The 21,597-nt window shown below is 39.2% G+C and overlaps 1 protein-coding gene across 2 annotated transcripts in view; it reads left to right on the top strand.

The window, feature by feature from the left end:
- Positions 1 to 19,810, top strand: part of LOC133564931 (uncharacterized) — a 23,960-nt gene extending 4,150 nt beyond the window's left edge. The window contains exons 3-5 of one of the 2 annotated variants that reach the window (XM_061919458.1): positions 3,261 to 3,344; positions 3,489 to 3,731; positions 19,580 to 19,810. In XM_061919458.1, the coding sequence (XP_061775442.1) occupies positions 3,261 to 3,344; positions 3,489 to 3,731; positions 19,580 to 19,698 (446 nt within the window). In that variant the 3' untranslated portion in view covers positions 19,699 to 19,810. Of the gene's footprint in view, positions 1 to 3,260; positions 3,345 to 3,488; positions 3,732 to 16,508 lie in introns of both variants that reach the window. The other variant, XM_061919457.1, reaches the window with a different exon arrangement.
- The last annotated feature ends 1,787 nt before the right edge of the window (positions 19,811 to 21,597 follow it).

Here is a 21,597-nt window from a genome sequence, read left to right as displayed (position 1 = left end):
TGTTGCTCAGATACGTAGCTTAACTACATTTTCCAGTAGCTTGGCAGTGGCTTAGCTATTTTTTTAACGAGTCGCTTTTCCTGTCGTTTGGCTACTTTTAGTAGCCAAATGACTTGCTAGGTAGTTTACATCAACGCTACAAGCTACAAAGAGAGAAAATGGACTACGAATCCAGGCCCCAAAAATATGGAGAATATACAATGACCTGGATAAAAGAGATATACACAGAAAAAATACATGATTGACTGATTGGTGTTTGTATGATGAGTCACAAATGGCTAAATTTAAGGCGAAACATTACGGACTGGCCAATCAGAGGCAAGATAAGGCGGGTCATCGAAAGTAGTAAGCAAAATCTTAACAGTCACGCACGCATGTCACATGACGACGAGGGAGTCGGAGACAGAGGGACGCTTCAAGCTGACGACTCAAAAAAAAGGAAACATACTTGAAAGTGGCAGGGGGATTCTCTCCCCCAGATTAGATTGTTCCTTTAGTGATGAAGATGATGTGCAGGAAACCCACAATAGTGCCATATCTTGGCCATATTTACACAAATGTATGCGATTAGAGAAAACAATGCCCAAATCCTTAGTTTTTAGTTGTTTACGCTGGAAACCAAAACCATAACTGCTCTCTTCATCTCAGACGTACAAATTTAGGGACACTCATTAAACGACAAATTTTACTGAATGAACAAATAAACAAACAAAACAGATTTTCCTTTGCGGAATAAACATTAAATATTGTTCTGTTTTTTTAGAAGCCCTATTATTCTTATTGTAGTTTTTAAATATGTTCTATATATCTTCACTTCTGGTTTACGCAACATTACGTGGGTTATTTTCTTATTGTAAACACATCCATTCATGGATCTTCATATATACCACTCTATCTTGGGAGAGAATACATTATTGTTTCCTGTGTTCATGTTAGCATTCGAAATACAAACCCCGTTTCCATATGAGTTGGGAAATTGTGTAAGATGTAAATATAAACGGAATACAATGATTTGCAAATCTTTTTCAACCCATATTCAATTGAATACAGTACAAAGACAAGATATTTGATGTTCAAACTCATAAACTTAATTTTTTTTTTGCAAATAATAATTAACTTGGAATTTCATTGCTGCAACACGTGTCAAAATAGTTGGGAAAGGGCATGTTCACCACTGTGATACATCACCTTTTTTTTAACATCACTCAATAAACCTTTGGGAACTGATGAGACCCATTTGTGAAGTTTTTCTGGTGGAATTCTTTTCCATTCTTGTTTTATGTACAGCTTAAGGTGTTCAACTGTCCGGGGTCTCCGTTGTGGTATTTTAGGCTTCATAATGCGCCACACATTTTTAATGGGAAACAGGTCTGGACTACAGGCAGGCCAGTCTAGTACCCGCACTCTTTTATTATGGAGCCACGCTGTTGTAACAAGTGACTTGGCATTGTCTTGCTGAAATAAGCAGGGGCGTCCATGATAATGTTGCTTGGATGGCAACATATGTTGTTCCAAAACCTGTATGTACCTTTTAGCATTAATGGTGCCTTCACGGATGTGTAAGTTACCCATGCCTTGGTCACTAAAACACCCCCATACCATAACGGATGCTGGCTTTTCAACTTTGCACCTAAAACAGCCCTGAAAGTTCTTTTCTTCTTTGGTCCGGAAGACACAACGTTCACCGTCTCCAAAAAACAATTTGAAAAGTGGACTCGTCAGACCACAGAACACTTTCCCACTTTGCAGCAGTCCATCTTAGCTGAGCTTGGGCCCAGCAAAGCCGGCGGCGTTTCTGGGTGTCGTTGATAAATGGCTTTGGCTTTGCATAGTTGTATTAACTTGCACTTACGGATGTAGCGACCAACTCTACTTACTGACAGTGGTTTTCTGAAGTGTTCCTGAGCCCATGTGGTGATATCCTTTACACACTGATGTCGCTTTTTGATGCGGTACCGCCTGAGGGAACGAAGGTCTGTTGTTTCATCGCTTACATGCAGTGATTTCTCCAGATTCTCTGAACCTTTTGATGGTATTACGGACCGTAGATGGTGAAATTCCTAAATTCCTTGCAATGGCCTGTTGAGAAATTTTGTTCTTAAACTGTTTGACGATTTGCCCACACATTTGTTCACAAAGTGGTGACCGTTTCTCAAACCTTGTTTCTGAATGACTGACCATTTCACGGAAGCTGCTTTTATACCCAATCATGGCACCCACCTGTTCCCAATTAGCCTGAACACCTATGGGATGTTCCAAATAAGTGTTTGATGAGCATTCCTCAACTTTATCAGTATTTATTTCCACCTTACTCAACTTCTTTGCCATGTGTTGCTGGCATCAAATTCTAAAGTTAATGATTATTTGCAACAAAAAAAAAGTGTTTATCAGTTTGAACATCAAATGTGTTGTCTTTGTAGCATATTCAACTGAATATGGGTTGAAAATGATTTGCAAATCCTTGTATTCCGTTTATATTTACATCTAACACAATTTCCCAACTCATATGGAAACGGAGTCTGTACATGGTGATCAGCAGACTAATTGCCAGCTTGCGATCAGCACGCTAGCTGCTACCCCAGGAAATGAGCAGTACCAACATGCAGAGTGAAGTAATCATGGTTTTACGATAATTAAATTTGAAAAGGTAATACTAACCATTGGGACTCTTACCGCAGTTTGTCATTAATACCGGTAATCGATTGTTGTCCCTAGAATATACTACAATGTGCATTCGATAAACATAACAAAAACATTTTTTGAGGTGATAACTTTTTGGGAGGGGTTCACGGCCCCTGTGTCTCACTGATATTTTTGACCTCGATGCAACAAACTGGCACTTCACCAGTAAGTCCAACAGATGGAATGCTTATCTTTCTGTTTAATATATTTCATCGCTGACTTAAGCACAACATGTTTGTGCATACGCTCTTGGGACCCAGAAAACAAATGCCGGTCATTTGCATATTTTCACATGTACTGTATACCTATCTTTGCAAGGTTCTTTGCAGTGGCCATCATATCATAAATAAGACTGCAAAAATATTTTTCCTCCAACACACATGCATTTTTTTGCATCAGCCATTTATATATTTTTATATGACAATATAGGGGTAGTATGTCCACTACAAAGCACATTGGAAATAACTTTTGCCAAAACCAACTCATTTTATTGATTAGAAAAAACAATACATTAATATAGATGGTTCTGCTTTATATAGTTATGGATGTGGGTAATTCTGACTGTGAATAATGTTCAGGTTCCAGTGCTTGCAGTTTCACAATACCACCAGCTGAGAGCAATGTGGATCTACAGGAGGAGGAGATGGAGAGCTCTGTATTTGGTAAGAAAGCAAGATTCCCAAACTTAGAAAAGAGTCTATGTACAGTAAATGGATGTTAAATATGTGTTTTTTTAGCATAAACTCAAGGAAAAAAATAATATACTGTGTTTCTGCTTCATTTTTGACATCTGACACTTTCTTTAGGTTTGCGCTTTGCTTTGGACCCATTAACTGCCCCCACCTCCCTCCACCTTTCCAACTCCTTGCTCATTGTCACTTACCGAGGAATAAGCCCTACTTGTCCACTTCCAAATGTCAGGAGGTTGATGATGACCTCTGACCCTGGCGTTACGCAGGACCTCCCTGAGGTTTGCACTGATGTCATCATCGCTCAGGGCCAATATTACTGGGAGGTAGACGTCTACAACAGCTCCATCTATAAAATTGGTAAGAATGCTTATCATCATTATTAGGGACCGAATAACCCTTTGGGACAGAGGACCCTATTGTATTTCTAAGGTTTTATTCTTTATTATTATTATTCTGCCGCCTCTTCGAGCTGTAATTTGACCCCCTTAACATGCTTCAAAACTCACCAAATTTTACACACACATCAGGACTGGCAAAAATTGCCATCTAATAAAGTAAAAAAAAAAAAAAATACTTCAAAATTGCGCTCTAGCCCCTCCTAGGAAAAAACAGACAAAACCGCTTGTAACTTCCGTTAGGAATGTCGTAGAGACATGAAACAAAAACCTCTATGTAGGTCTGACTTAGACCTACATTTCTTAAAAATAATATTCTTCAGCTAAATTTAACAGGAAGTTGGAAAAAACCCCTTCAAAAAAAAGTTTCCTAAAAAATTTCATTTTTGCCTCTTTGAGCTGTAATTTGACCCCCTTAAAATGCTTCAAAATTCACCAAACTGGACACACGCATCAGGACTAACGAAAATTGCGATCTAATTAAAAAAAAAAAAAAACAACTCAGAATTGCGCTGTAGCGCCCCCTAGGAATAAAACACAGACAAAACTGCTCCTAGGAAGAAAACACAAACAATCAATCAATCAATCAATCAATGTTTACTTATATAGCCCTAAATCACTAGTGTCTCAATGGGCTGCACAAACCACCACGACATCCTCGGTAGGCCCACATAAGGGCAAGGAAAACTCACACCCAGTGGGACATTGGTGACAATAATGACCCAGTGGGACGTCAGTGACAATGATGACTATGAGAACCTTAGAGAGGAGGAAAGCAATGGATGTCGAGCGGGTCTAACATGATACTGTGAAAGTTCAATCCATAATGGATACAACACAGTCGCGAGAGTCCAGTCCAAAGAGGATCCAAGACACAGCAGCGAGAGTCCCGTTCACAGCGGAGCCAGCAGGAAACCATCCCAAGCGTAGGCGGACCAGCAGCGCAGAGATGTCCCCAGCCGATACACAGGCGAGCAGTACATGGCCACCGAATCGGACCGGACCCCCTCCACACGGGAGAGTGGGACATAGAAGAAAAAGAAAAGAAACAGCAGATCAACTGGTCTAAAAAGGGAGTCTATTTAAAGGCTAGAGTATACAAATGAGTTTTAAGGTGAGACTTAAATGCTTCTACTGAGGTGGCATCGCGAACTGTTACCGGGAGGGTATTCCAGAGTACTGGAGCCCGAACGGAAAACGCTCTATAGCCCGCAGACTTTTTTTGGGCTTTGGGAATCACTAATAAGCCGGAGTCCTTTGAACGCAGATTTCTTGCCGGGACATATGGTACAATACAATCGGCAAGATAAGATGGAGCTAGACCGTGTAGTATTTTATACGTAAGTAGTAAAACCTTAAAGTCACATCTTAAGTGCACAGGAAGCCAGTGCAGGTGAGCCAGTACAGGCGTAATGTGATCAAACTTTCTTGTTCTTGTCAAAAGTCTAGCAGCCGCATTTTGTACCAACTGTAATCTTTTAATGCTAGACATGGGGAGACCCGAAAATAATACGTTACAGTAGTCGAGGCGAGACGTAACAAACGCATGGATAATGATCTCAGCGTCTTTAGTGGACAGAATGGAGCGAATTTTAGCGATGTTACGGAGATGAAAGAAGGCCGTTTTAGTAACGCTTTTAATGTGTGCCTCAAAGGAGAGAGTTGGGTCGAAGATAATACCCAGATTCTTTACCGTGTCGCCTTGTTTAATTGTTTGGTTGTCAAATGTTAGAGTTGTATTATTAAATAGAGTTCGGTGTCTAGCAGGACCGATAATCAGCATTTCCGTTTTTTTGGCGTTGAGTTGCAAAAAGTTAGCGGACATCCATTGTTTAATTTCATTAAGACACGCCTCCAGCTGACTACAATCCGGCGTGTTGGTCAGCTTTAGGGGCATGTAGAGTTGGGTGTCATCAGCATAACAGTGAAAGCTAATACCGTATTTGCGTATGATGTCACCTAGCGGCAGCATGTAGATGCTGAAGAGTGCAGGGCCAAGGACCGAACCCTGGGGAACTCCACACGTTACCTTAACGTAGTCCGAGGTCACATTGTTATGGGAGACACACTGCATCCTATCAGTAAGATAAGAGTTAAACCAAGACAGGGCTAAGTCTGACATACCAATTCGTGTTTTGATACGTTCTAATAAAATATTATGATCGACGGTATCGAAAGCAGCGCTAAGATCGAGGAGCAGCAACATAGATGACGCATCAGAATCCATCGTTAGCAATAGATCATTAGTCATTTTTGCGAGGGCTGTCTCCGTGGAGTGATTTGCCCTGAAACCGGATTGAAAGGTTTCACATAGATTGTTAGACGCTAAGTGTTCATTTAACTGCTCCGCAACAATTTTTTCAAAGATTTTTGAAATAAAGGGAAGGTGAGACACCGGTCGGTAATTTACCATGAGGTCAGGATCGAGGTTAGGTCTTTTAAGAAGAGGATGAATAACCGCTTTTTTGAATGCTAGGGGAACACTGCCCGAGGAGAGTGATAAGTTTATAATATTTAGCACTGATGGACCTAATAATTCAAAGAGCTCCTTGATCAGTTTCCCAGGAAGAGGGTCAAGTAAACATGTTGTCTGTTTTATTCCATTTACACTTTGTAACAATTCCTCTAATGTTATTTCCTCAAAACGAGAGAAACTATTTTGGAGGGCAGTATCCGCCGTATATACAATCGTGTCAGTGTTAATAGAACCCCGTTGTAGCTGGGACGCATTGTCTTTAATCTCCTTTCTAATGACTTCAATTTTCTTACTAAAGAATTGCATAAAGTCATCAGCTGAGTGGGTTGAGCTACTGGAAGGAATCCCTTGTTGGGTTAGCGATGCTACCGTACTAAACAAAAATTTAGGATCGTTTTTATTACGGTGGATGAGATTTGAGTAATATTTAGCTTTAGCTAAGGTAAGCATGCGTTTATAAGTTATTAAACCATCACTCCATGCTTGATGGTGCACCTCAAGTTTAGTCGTGCGCCATTTGCATTCCAGCTTTCTACATAATAATTTCTGAGCTCTAGTTTCTTCTGTAAACCACGCGGTGCGCTTTTTTGGAGCCTTTTTTAACTTTAGCGGTGCTATGTTATCAATGGTTTCGCGCAGGGCGTCGTTAAAGTTGTTAGTGAGGTTATCAATAGAGCCCACATACTTTGGGAATGGTGCCATTACCGAGGGCAGTAGGTCAGCAAGAGTTGTCGTTGTGGCTGTATTAATGTTGCGGCTGCTATAGCAGGTATTATTATTATTAGTTTGACGAACATGCGTCTGAACCTCGAATTTTATAAGGTAATGATCGGAGAATACTTTAGTATACGGGAGTATCGTAACTTTGGAAACGGTGATGCCCCCGACAAGCACTAGCCTCTACACCTGGCTGTTATCTACCGCCCCCCAGGGCCCTATTCGGACTTTATTAATGAATTCTCAGAGTTCGTTGCTGATCTAGTGACACACGCCGATAATATAATCATAATGGGGGACTTTAATATCCATATGAATACCCCATCGGACCCACCGTGCGTAGCGCTCCAGACTGTAATTGATAGCTGTGGTCTCACACAAATAATAAATGAACCCACACATCGCAACGGTATGCTTGTAACTTCCGGTAGGAATGTCGGAGAGACTGTCAAGCCGGGACCGTGGTTGTTTTTGCTTCCTCGATGCAGAGATGATGTGGGACGAGTCAGGCATGAATGTGAGTACATATTTATTAATTACAAAAATACAAAAAGGCAAACAAAGGACACGCTCGGTGGCGGTTAATAATCTATACTAAAACTTCAACAAAAACTGCACAATGGCATGGCTATCTATAAATAAACAAAAGATGCTAACAACGATACTCAATAAACCAAAAACTTGCACTTTAGGCGAAAAATACACAGATCTTAAATGGCAGGGTCCAAAGGGTTAGCAGCGTGGCAAGGCGTGAAGGTTTGTACGAAAAATGCAGGCATGAAGGCATAAGGCAGAATGCAAAGTACCCAAAACGATGAACAGAAAGCAAGTGACATAAATAGTGGCCGTGGTAACTAGAAACAGGTGTGAGAGGCTGATGATCGGGGCGTGACTAGGGGAACCAGGTGGAAACTAATGAGTAGCTATGGTGACCAAGAAAACAAGGAAGTGCAAACGCAAATAGAGTCCAGAAAACAAAACAAAACATGATCAAACATAAAACCAGATTAACAGGCATGACAGAGACATGAAACAGAAAACCTCTATGTAGGTCTCACTTAGACCTATATTTTAATAATTGACATCCTTCAGCAAAAATCAACAGGAAGTTGGCAATTACCCCTTCAAAACAAAAGTTTTGTAAAAACCCATCACCTTTTTTCAAACATTATGGGTGACAGAAAGAAGCACCAGTGTGACCCTAGGATCCAGGGAAGGTATGTAACGTGAAGGTAAAGATATGTTGCATGGGTAAAGGCAGGAAACACCAGCAAAAGTCGGTCCCGTCCATCGCTGCTTGCAGCTTTAATTATTACTATTATTTTTGTCATGCCATCCACAGACCTTAATTGACAAGATAAATTAAATTAAAATAATTTTTCATTCATTCAAGATGCTTTTAAAAATGCAATTTGTACATTTTAGATTAGATTAAACAAGATTAGATCAATTGTTCTCAAACTTTTGTTTGCCAAGTACCACCTGAGAAAATGCTTGGTTCTCTCTCAGCACCACCACCAATATTAAAAGAAGAGTAGTAGACCTAAGTATTATAATAATAATAATAATAATGGATTAGATTTATATCGCGCTTTTCTATTGTTATATACTCAAAGCCTCAAAGCGCTCACAGAGAAGTGGGAACCCATCATTCATTCACACCTGGTGGTGGTAAGCTACATCTGTAGCCACATCTGCCCTGGGGTAGACTGACGGAAGCGTGGCTGCCAGTTTGCGCCTACGGCCCCTCCGACCACCACCAATCATTCATTCATCATTCATTCACCATTGTGAGCGGCACCGGGGTCAAAGGGTGAAGTGTCCTGCCCAAGGACACAACAGCAGCGACTTTGATGTCCATAGGTGGGAAGCGAACCTGCAACCCTCATGTTTCTGGCACGGCCGCTCTACCCACTACGCCATGCCGCACCTAATCAAGAAAATAAGGCAGAAGTTTTATTTAACAAGTACATTTAATATTTTTGACCACTATAACATTACGCACAGTTTGAACAGTAACACTGTGTTTGATTCATCATCATCATTTATTTCTTTCATGAAAATGCATATATACCAGCCATGTACAGTTCACACTTTCATTGTTTTTTATTTCTTATACATTTCCATGATCAGAAATGAGCAAATGGAAGAATTATATTCTTGTATTTATCCGACCCCTTTTTTAGAACAAATTATTTTAGATGACTAAATCACTGTTCCCTCCACCAACACCCGAACTCCAACATACTTTTTAATTTTCGTTTAAGCATTTTCACAACGACACGTCCAATCAAATTAAAAACTCAATTTGATATAATTCCAGTCGTGTCTTTTTGTTTCTCTTTTTAAATAAAAAAATAATCTTGCAATTTTTAAGTCGTTGTTTAGAGAATTCCATGCTTTCACACTAGCAACAGACAAGCACATTTATTTCAAATTTGTTCGAACTCTTGGATGTTTAAAATCATACGGCCTTCTGTGATTCACATCTTCAGACATGAACATGAATAACTTTTGTAAGTCCTTCGGAAGAACTTTATTTCTAGTTTTGAACATCTACAATGTCTTAGAGTTTTAATAATCCTGCCCTAATGAACAGTGGCTTTGTCTGGTCTCTATATCCATCCATCCATTCCTCCATCCAACTTATTCCGCTTATCAGAGGTCGGGTCTCTATATCCTACTTTAAAAATAATACGAAGGGCTCTTTTTTGTCAAATAAATAAAGGCATTATGTTGCTGAATAATTGAGCAATATAACATTCTCATTGTGTTATACGGGGAACTGTATTTACCTTGTTCAAAATAATTACATTGTAGATACCTTATTTTTCACATGCAATACAGTTTATGAGCTTTCCATGTCAACTTTTCATCTAGGATGACCTCAAGAAATCTGATTTCAGACACTGTTTCAATTTTCACATTGTTTATGGATAAACTAACTTCTACCATTATTTTATTACTGAATACCATACATTTAGTATTTTCCAAATTTATAGATAATTTATTTACATCAAACCACAATTTTAGTTTACCATTTCCTCTTCAATATTTTCGGCTAAGATTTTCAAGTCGTCTCCTGAACAGTATAAATTTGTATCGTCTCCGAATAATACGTGCTGTAAAATTTTCAAAACCTCACAAATATCATTTATACATAAAATAAAAAGTTTGGGTCCTAAAATCGAACTTTGTGAAATTCCACATTCAATAGTCATACATTTTGACCTGTAATCATCAATCTCAATATATTGCTGTCGTTGTTGTAAATAGCTGGTTAACCAGTCCAATGCAACTCCTCTAACTCCATAAGTATATCATTTAGAAATGAGAATTTGATGATTTATAGCAGGGGTGTCAAACTCAAATACAGAGTGGGCCAAAATTTTAAACCGAACAAAGCCGCGGGCCGAGGTTGAACAAATTAACCTTTTAATAGGGACCCAAACAAGTTTTGCATCTAATATTGAACAAGCAAGGCTTATATAACTTTATAGTGACATGCAAAATCTAGTTTCAAATAATAATAATAATAATAAAAAAATCTCAATGGCATATCAAATAAAATTTTAATAAAAATTGAATGCCTCTTTTCGGCGGTGGGGTTGAGGTGGACGGGGTTTCGTGATAGCGGGGGGTGTATATTGTAGCGTCCCGGAAAAGTTAGTGCTGCAAGGCGTTCTGGGTATTTGTTCTGTTGTGTTTATGTTGTGTTACGGTGCGGATGTTCTCCCGAAATGTGTCATTCTTGTTTTGTGTGGGTTCACAGTGTGGCGCATATTTGTAACAGTGTTAAAGTTGTTTATACGGCCACCCTCAGTGTGACCTGTATGGCTATTGACCAAGTATGCATTGCATTCACTTGTGTGTGTGTATAAGCCGGATATATTATGTGACTGGACCGGCACGCTGTTTGTATGGAGGAAAAGCGGACGTGGAGACAGTTTGTAGAGAACGCCAAAGGCAGTGCCTTTAAAGCCCACCCCAAATATTGTTGTCCCGGATGAAATACGGGAAGGGCACTGAACTTCGGGAGTCTCCCAGGAAAATCGGGAGGGTTGGCAAGTAAGAGTATTAACGGTAAATGCGGTGTTACAGCGGCAGGCCTGCACTAATGTTAATTTGATATCGCCTCAAGGGCCAAGTGAAATTACACGGCGGGCCAAATTTGGCGTACCACTAGATAGAGTCAGCATACTGCAATTAGAGAATCACTGATATTAGATAATATTTTCTGTTACAATACCCATAGGAAGAAAACATTTTGCATCACTCCCAACCCCACTATCCACCGCAACGATGAATAGTGTCATTGGTCGATAAAATTGTTTTAAGTACACCTCTGCATAACACTGTATCCTTATTAAGATTGAATAAAACATTACATGTGTTATGGTCCGCCTCCCAGATCATGTATGGTTTTAGATTTTGAGTCTGTTGTGTTTATTGTTTGACTCTTCCGATTCTTGGTTTGTGCACTTCATTGTTTGTATTTGTCACCATGGCGTCTTGATTCGTTCACCTGCCTTTGTTTGCACACCTGTTTTTCATTAGAGACGCTATTTAACCGGCCTGTTTCAGTTACTCGTTCTCTTCTCTCAGTCTGCGTTACATACAGTTTGTGTCCACAAGTGACGACTCGGTTTTCATTTTGTATTCGCGAGCTTCCACGTTTAGCCTCCTTGTTTCTTTGAGTGTACTCGCTAATGCTTCCACGCTTAGCCGCCTTTTGTTCTCCTAGCACTAATGCTAATTAGCTCTTTGTTTTGCCTTTGAAACCCAGTGTGTTTGTTATCAGCCTGTTTTAGTTAAATAAATACTTTATTTCTACCTGTAACGCTGTGTACGAGCTCGAACTGCATCCAGGAAGAGCACCTCTCGCACCACGACGCCACAACATAAAAGAAGTATGGATTAAATTACAACAAAAAATTATTTAACATCCATCTATTTTTCTGAAATAAAAAAATGATAGTAATATTTTTTTAAAATATAGATATTTTTGAAATGTACTAATAAAACTCGTTAACAACAAATAAAAATTGATCAGCCACACTTTGGAGCACAATTTATAAAATATTTTAACCTACATAACAAAAATTAATACAATAATATGTGCAATTTATTTAGGTGAAAAAGACAAACATGTTTTTGAAATTTTGTGTGGGGAAAAATGGGGCTGGTTGTCACGCTCATTATATCTCTCCCTCAGAGGGTGCTGTCTATCACATTAAAGCATGGGTGTCGAACTCTGGCCCGCGGGCCAAATTTGGCCCGCCGTGTAATTTAATTTGGCACTTGAGGCAATATCAAATTAACATTAGAGCTGGCCCGCCGGTATAATGACAATATAACATATTATAACACCACATTCACCGCTAATACTCATACTTGCCAACCCTCCCGATTTCCCTGGATGACTCCTGAAGTTCAGTGCCCCTCCCGAAAATCTCCCGGGCAATCTTTCTCCCGATTTCCATGCGGACAACAATACTCGGGGCGTGCCTTAAAGGCACTGAATATGCGTGCCTGCCCAATCACAAAATATCTATGGCTTTCACAGACACACACAGGTGATCGCAATTAATACTTGGTCAACTGCCATACAGGTCACTCTGAGGGTGGCCGTATAAACAACTTGAACACTGTAACAAATATGCGCCACACTGCGAACCCACACCAAATGAAAATGACAAACACATTTGGGCAGAACATCCACACTGTAACACAACAGAACAAATACCCAGAACCCCTTGCAGCATTAACGCTTACGGGACTCTACAATATACACCCCCGCTACCACCATACCCCACCCCCCCAAACCCCGCCCACCACATTGTTATTTTATTTTCTAATTTATTAGCCTGTGGAAAAAGTTAATGTTGACATTTACCTCAGAAGGCTGCAAGTAGAAAACAGGAATAACATTTTTCATTCAAATTCTATTTAATATACTATTGATGTTTTTTTGTTTCTTTTTTGAAAGTGGATTTTGCACTATTAAGTTATATAAGTGTCGCTTGTTCCATATTTAGTGTTAAAGCAAATCAGTGTCGCAAACTGAGCTCTAATTAACGTTTTATTCACGCACTTTCTCTTGCTATTTCAAGGCTTGAATGTTTGATTCATTCATTGTTATTTTATTTTGAAATGTATTATTAGCCTGTGGAAAAAAAGTTTATTTTGATCTACAAAATAGGCATTCTATTTTTGTTTAAATTGTATTTGATCTGCCATTGATTATTTTGAATTATTATTATTATTATTATTATTTGAAACTCGATTTTGCATGTCACTATAAAGATATATAAGCCTTGCTTGTTCAATATTCAATGAAAAACCTGTTTGGGTCCCTATTAAAAGGTTAATTTGTTCAACCTTAACCCGCGGCTTTGTTCAGTTTTACATTTTGGCCCGCTCTGTATTTGAGTTTGCCACCCCTGCATTAAAGTGTGGCATTTTATATAATTAGGATCAGCGCTCACCTACAAAGTTTTCTGTGGTGTAAGAAGTTTGTGTTTTAGTGTCCAATTGTAAATATTCTGCTTCTCAGTATTTCTCAAAATGGCTTTTATACAGCATAAACATTTGTTAGCCTGTAAAAGTGTGACGGGAAAGCTAGATCTCTCCCCTACTTAGCATATATTAATGTAACTGTAATGGTAGCTGTCTAAGGCTTTGAAGGTATATATACATATATATATATATATATATATATATATATATATATAACTACTAATAATTGACTATATTTATTGTTGCTGTTTGCTAAATGTAAGTGCATGAGCTTTCGAATCATACATTTTATAATTGCATTGTAAGTTGGAAGAAGGGTTCATTACACATTTACACATACATATGCACACTCACACGTATGAAGACACACACACACATCCACACCCACACACACAAACACACACACACACGGCATAAATTAACTGTAAGGCCTGATGTGTTAGTATAATATGCTCAAATGGAAAAATACTGTCACACGTGAGGTTGTTTTGGAAAAATGGGAAAGCAAGGCAAGATAAACAGTTTCTATGGTGCGATATAAAAGGTAAAGACAAATGAATTTAAAAATACAAAAAAACTACATCGTACTCCTAAGGGTTGAATCATCTCATTGTCATTGAATTGATTAAAAAAGCAACATCTGTACACAATGAGAAACTCTTGCAGGCCTACTTCATATGGTCATGTGACAGGGATGGAGAGTTATTAGGTTATTTTGCAGTCACTTTCGATAAAAAAAGCACGTAGCCTAAGATACCGGTGCAAGGATTATTTGTTTGAACCAGGGGTTCTCAACCTTTTTTCAGTGAAGTACCCCCTGTGAACATTTTTTTAATTCCAATACTCCCTAATCAGAGCAAAGCATTTTTGGTTGAAAAAAAGAGATAAAGAAGAAAAATACAGCACTATGTCATCAGTTTCTGATTTATTAAATTGTATAACACTGCAAACTATATTGCTCATTTGTAGTGGTCTTTCTTGAACTATTTGGAAAAAATGATATAAAAATAACTAAAAACTTGTTGAAAATAAACAAGTGATTCAATTATAAATACAGATTTCTACACATAGAAGTAATCATCAACTTAAAGTGCCCTCTTTGGGGATTGTAATAGAGATCCATCTGGATTCATGAACTTAATTCTAAAGATTTCTTCACAAAAAGTAAATCTTTACATCAATGTTGATGGAATATTTCCACAAAAAATCTAGCTGTCAACACTGAATATTGCATTGTTGCATTTCTTTACACAGTTTAAGAACTTACATTCATATTTTGTTGAAGTATTATTCAATAAATACATTTATAAAGGATTTTTAAATTGTTGCTATTTTTAGAATATTTTTAAAAAATCTTACGTAACCCTTGGCATACCTTCAAGTACCCCCAGGGGTACGCGTACCCCCATTTAAGAACCACTGGTTTAGACATCCGATTTTGCAGAATTATAGGCAAGCAAATGGAATACAAACTTAATTGGTTCTTGAACAGGGTTTGTAAAAAGAAAAGTTTGTTTATTGAAGCCAATGTATTGATAAGAAACTGTTAATAGGAATAATGGGTTACAGCATAGACAAAAGTCCACATTTTAGTAAAAGTTTGTACTTGGAACCAAATATAAAGTGCTATACTGAACTCTGTATCAAACAAACATTGGACGGGGCTGGTGGATCAACTTTCTATTTAATAACAAAGCCAATACAACAAGAAGCTGTCACTAGCCCTGTGGTGCACTTAGCTTGAAAACACAAAACTCCTTAACTTGAACAGCCAGGTCGCTACAATGATAGGAGTAAAAACACTTTACATTGTCAATTAGTCTTCCTGCCATAAAGCAGAAGGGAGTGGAAGGCAGGGAAAGCAGTGTAAACTGTGGATACCTCTTAAATTTTCAACCACGTATCTTTGTTGATTTCCTTAGACTCATATTGAACCAGCAAATCGAGAAAATGTCTTAAAAAGGCTTTTGAATAGCATTAAACGTAGCACAGTAACTAACAGCAGAATTGTGGGTATGGATCAGCTCACCCAAACTCACAAAGAGTGGTTCATAAATAGAGGTTCCACTGAATTATTATTTAGCCTTGTCCTCTGGTTATTATTATCACGTGTAAGAAATATCCTGTAGTATATTTGCCGCAATGGCGGATTATTGATTTAGAGGAGCGGCCCCACACAATGTATGGAGATACACAGTAAAAGCTTGTTTGAGCATAGAAAATATGAATTGGCATTTAAAAATATTGACGGCTCAGAGCGAATCGGAATGTCAGTGGACTTGTGGTTAGAGTGTCCACCCTGAGATCGGTAGGTTGTGAGTTATGTTGCGGATATTCTCCCGAAATGTGTTTGTCATTCTTGTTTGGTGTGGGTTCACAGTGTGGCGTATATTTGTAACAGTGTTAAAACTGTTTATACGGCCACCTTCAGTGTGACCTGTATGGCATTTGACCAAGTATGCTTGCATTCACTTGTGTGTGTGAAAAGCTGTAGATATCATGTGATTGGGCCGGCACGCAAAGGAAGTGCCTTTTAGGTTTAATGGCGCTCCGTACTTCTCCCTACGTCCGTGTACACAGCGACGTTTTAAAAAGTCCTGAATTGTACTTTTTGAAACCCATACCTATAATTTCGAAACCGATTCCGATAATTTCCGATTATTACATTTTAAAGCATTTATTCGCCGATATTATCGGCAGTCCGATATTATCGGACATCCCTACCAAAGACTATTAAAAAATGGGACCCATTACCTCCCTGCTTGGCACTCAGCATCAAGGGTTGGAATTGGGGGTTAAATCACCAAAATAATTCCGGTTGCTCACCGCTCCCCTCACCTCCCAGGGGGTGAACAAGGGGATGGCTCAAATGCAGAGGACAAATTTCACAACACCTAGTGTGTGTGTGAAAATCATTGTTACTTTAACTTTAACTTTAAATTTAACTTTAAGACCAGGTTCTCATCGATGCCCAACCCGACCCCTGTTTTGAGGATTCATACTGATGCACTATCCTGTCTGTTTCAGGTGTGAGCTCACTGCACAATTCTAAAGGCTGGTGGCTGGAAAGACACGGTTTGTCGTTTTGCGCCGTTTACGATGGGTGCAGGGAGCCCCTTGTAACGGTCCCTCCTCAGATCAAAACTCTCGGACTCTTCCTTAACTTTGGAGGGGGTACTCTTAGCTTCTACAATGTTGTGACCCAAGAGCATCTCGTCACCCTGCCTACGTGTTTCAATGCCTCGGGAGTGCTTCCTACTCTGGGCCTCGGCCAGGGCTGGCTACGGTTGCGTTGCGGCCTCCCACCTCCCCCCTATGTGTTCCTCAGTAAAAACTCAACCTACAGACATCCTTGTGGGTCCAGTAGAGGCCGATGGCAAAAGGATATCACCTTCCGATCAGTGGGTAAAGTGATTCAGAAGTTTGAGGAGATGTCTGCAGCAAACTCCAGTTCGATGCCTGGTTTTGGATCACATTGCTCCTGTGGACACCGGGGGACTAATCCTTCTGGGCTTGCAGAACAGGAAGCCGGGCCTAAATAAGACAATCCTTCTCTAAAATGGAAACAACCACTGACTGACGGACTCACAAATCCCCAGAAAGGTTTGATCTATGGCTGCAATTTGAAAGGCAAATGTTCCATCTTGAAGGACTTGCGGATCCTCCTTCCATTCTCGGTGTGACCCCCGCTGGTCGGGGCTTGGGCTGGAATGAGTCCTATATTGTAAAGTGTGAGGAATGGGTGGGCTTCTAACAGCGGGACGCCTTGATTTTTCTCAGTGTGACGGTTGTCAGACGGTAGGGGTCCTCACACTATATCAGCACGTCCTCGTATACTTGGGTATGAGCACTAAAACCATAAGTGCGGGCTTTTGCCAAGCTGCGGGAATAAGGTATAATCAGCAGGGGGCAAGATAGTGAGGTGCGAGTACAGTAACACCGGCGGCGTTGACTTAGAGCAGCAGAGACAGGTGGTACCACATGTTTGCCCCACGCTCTGCCTTTCGATAGGACAGTGGGGCTGCCCTTTTTTGACCCTTTGAAAACCACAGGGCTCCCGAAAACTTCAAAAGGGACAGCAGAGAGCAAGCGAACCGGGAGTGGGGGAAAGAGAAAACAGCATGCATGAATTAAAGACAGCAGGTGACGGTAAAAAAGAAATGAGCTGAGGGAGCTTTCAAGCCAAGAATCCCTGAATAGATCAAATGTCTTCCGAGGCCGAGAATTGATTTAAAAGCAGCAATGCGCCACATAAGCCACCGTCTACATTTGTAATTGTCTTGTGATTTTCTTTTTGTCTGCATTATTTCAATATCTGGCTTATTTTGTGTCCACATTTCACAGGTTCAAGTGTTTTGTTAAAAATAATCGTGAGCAATAAAGTCTTCAAAATATACTATTCAAGAAAGAGGGTGTCCATAGTTTTGCAGCCCATGTACATTCCATAAATATAATTATATGACAAAAAGATGAAAAAAAGCAGAAACATCGAGGAAAATAGTGAAAAAACTTTGGATCTTGTGATCAGGGTATCATGCTGCCGATTCCGATACCGATCATCAGTGAGTGAGATCGGCCGATGCCAATACTGATCACATATATTAACTGTACATTTTTCAATGACAACAGAAAATCTACTCACTATTTAAACTAGTTCCTTATTGTCTTTCAATACAAATAATTGTTTGAGGATAAACACTTCGCAATACCTAAACAAAAGCAGAAACTACAATCTACTTCTCATTTAAATCCTTTTGGGTTTTGCTCTCAAAGTCCCCCCCCCGTCCAGGAACTTATTCCCTAAGTATGAAGACATTAACGAAACCAACGAAAAAACATTTTGAAAAAACAGCAATATCAACCTGGATCGTCTACTGATACAACCCTGGGAATCGACACAACCAATTTATGGATCGATCCCCTCTCCTCCTATGTGTTGTGCACTGACTGTGACATTGCTGACACACAAACAATTGCCGTAATATTATCCTCACTCTCGACCTGGGGTCTTAAAGTCTTAACCCGCAGGCCGATAATAAATGGCCTTCATTCATTCACTTAATTTCATGGTTGGCTAATAGTTAAATATAATATGGCAATCAGTGGTGGGCCGTGCATTTCACAACTAAGCCTTCAGCGATGTCCTACTTAATCCGACTTAGTCCGATCACCTCTCATGATGGTAAGTGGAGTAATGGGTGGGCTTTCTCCAGCTTTGGTCGCTACAGGACCACAGCTGGAGACATACTATACAAAAATCAATCAATCAATCTAATTTTATTTATAAAGCACTTTTCATGCATAAAAAATGCAACACAAAGTGCTTTACAGACTTAAAAAACAATGCTCGATGACCCACCTCCCTCATCATCAATTGCATACAGACACACATGAATGCATGGCTGAGAACAGAGGAACCAGGTGAAGAAACACTATCACCGGAGCCGTCTGTACCAGGGAGTCATCACGCCACTGCCACCAAGATGCTGACACAAAGCATTCCCACAGCCAGGGCCGATATATTCCTTAAAGCAAAGGGTTACCTCTGAGGAACGCTGCAGTACAAACAATAAAATATGCAAAATAGTAAGAACCATGAGTAAGAATAAAGAATAAAATCAAGAAAAACATATTATGAAGATAAAAAATTCAAACATATATAGTAAACATACAATAAATAAAATCTAGCATAACTAATAAGAAATGTAAAGGAAAGTACGATTGACTATGTGCTGTGTTTGGAGACACATCCTTCGCTGCTAGCGTCTTGTCAGTCTAAAAATTAATATAATAAATATTGACGATTGTGATCGGAATTGAAATGTCACGGCTTAGGTGCGCATTCATCTGTGCACTGGGTGCGCGCCACCCTGACTGCAGCAGGTGACTGCATTTAGTCGGCTCAATCAGCAATCTACACACCTGTCGCTGAAGAGCTTCAGTGCCGTCTTAAGCCAGTGCAAACCTGCGTCCCGGGCCAGAACGTAGCGATCTGTTCCAGTACAGTAAGCCGACTCATCAAGCTCGATGCACAAACTCTGTCTGTGTTTTCTCCACCTCCGTGTTAATTTGTCTCGTGTTCCCTTGTCGTCTTCCAGCAGCCTTTCGCGTCACGAGCTGTGTCTCGTATTCCCGTATTTCCTCTGGTTCCCTGGCTGTCGCTTGGATCTCGACCTCACGCCTCGCCCCTGCCCTTTACCTCACGCCAGCGCACTGACCTCCGAGCCTGCCTTGCCCCCTCTGAGATTTCCGCACCTCGCTCAACACTACCGGTACCACACTGCAGCTAATCTCTACACTTAGTCACACACATTTTGGATTAGTTCACATACTCCATTTCTATTGTAATTATAATAAATATAGACTAAACAACATCCCCGCTGTCTGTGCCGCCTTCTTCCCCTGTACACACATAACATGAAATGCAATAATCGCAATGTAAATCCCATAATTTTTCACGAAAATCCTTTGATACTAATCAATCAGCGACAAAAAGCATAAAGGCATTAGTAGAAAATGCTGAAATGTGGATGTGGATAACAAAAATCTGACACAGAGGCTGTTTCTTGAAAAATTTAGGGATACGTTCAGGATGAACCTAAATCCCCTTCTGTCACTTTTTATTGGCTGTGTTTTGGCCGTTTCAATGAAATTACAGCGCCGTAATGTCATGAACAATTATTTGGTTTGAATCAAAGGTAGAAGCTGAGAAGAAAAAAAATATTGGCCACTTTTCAGCTGAACATAATTCAGTTTGTGTGCATTCCAGCAGACTGAATAACAGTCAATGTGTCAGAGAGTTTCTTATTAGACCAAAATAAAATTATATTTTTAAAGAGTCTCGCCACTCGAAAGGCCTCTTTTTTATGCTGACGTGGAGAGATGACAAATTTACTTGAAAAATCTTTAGTTTGTCATTTTAAGTGTGTATTCACCCCATTACATCATCTCATCCTCAATTATGGCTTCAAGTGTGTGTGATAATTGTTGTTATTGTCATACATCAATACCCCATAATTAGTTCATCCACATCAGCAACAGTTTAAATGCAGCCCATTGGCATCAAGACAGGCACATGTGACAAAAGACACATGAAAGTAACTTCTTCTTTTGTTCTCTCACAGAAAAGACCTGATTGAATACATTTACATAATAGTTCACTTTTAACTTTGACACTTTGAATCTGAAAGAAACCTCCATTTGTCATGTCCTTCCTCGTTAATGAAATAAATATATTCCATTAATAGTGTTGATTGTATTATATGCCAACTGTAGATCTTAACTAAGTGGTGTTACAACAGGGGTGTCAAAAGCGGGGCTCGGGATTCGCTTTTTATTGGACTGCAGCACTTTGTAAAAGTAAATTTAACCCCCAAAAAAACTTTTTTTTTTTTTTTTAAATAGTGCAAAAAGACAACATTTAACCTCCTGCGTATCTGTAATTTTAATCATCTTTAAAGCCAAACAGTCCTTACGTTTGGAAGGTGGTGAAAACATTCGTATTTATGTATTTTTTGCTGAAAAATCTCAATAAACTAAAATCCAAAACTAAAATATAAAACATGTATTTTTTTTTACCCTTCTGAAAGATTTTTGATCAGTTAAGATAATAGGTTTAAAAATTTGTAAAATAACTAATGTTTTGGGCCTTGTGATGAGATGGCGACTAGTCCAGGGTGTACCCCGCCTTTTACGTGAAAAAAACCTTGAAGAAAAATTAATGCGTGATGAAGGAAAACAACAATAATGATTGCCAAAAATACAGCACAACAAGATGAATTAAAAGAAAAAGCTGAAATAATTCAAAAGTATATATATATATATATATATATATATATATATATATATATATATATATATATATATACATACCCAAACCCTGTTTCCCTGTTGGGAAATTGTGTTGGATGTAAATATAAACGGAATACAATGATTTGCAAATCATTTTCAACCCATATTCAGTTGAATGCACTACAAAGACAACATATTTGATGTTCAAACTGATAAACATATTTTATTTTGCAAATAATCATTAACTTTAGAATTTAATGCCAGCAACACATGACAAAGAAGATGGGAAAGGTGGAAAATAAATACTGATGAAGTTGAGGAATGC

The sequence above is a fragment of the Nerophis ophidion genome, linkage group LG13 (assembly GCF_033978795.1).
Source record: "Nerophis ophidion isolate RoL-2023_Sa linkage group LG13, RoL_Noph_v1.0, whole genome shotgun sequence".
Classification (NCBI taxonomy): domain Eukaryota; kingdom Metazoa; phylum Chordata; class Actinopteri; order Syngnathiformes; family Syngnathidae; genus Nerophis; species Nerophis ophidion.
This window is presented reverse-complemented; position numbering and strand designations above follow the sequence as displayed.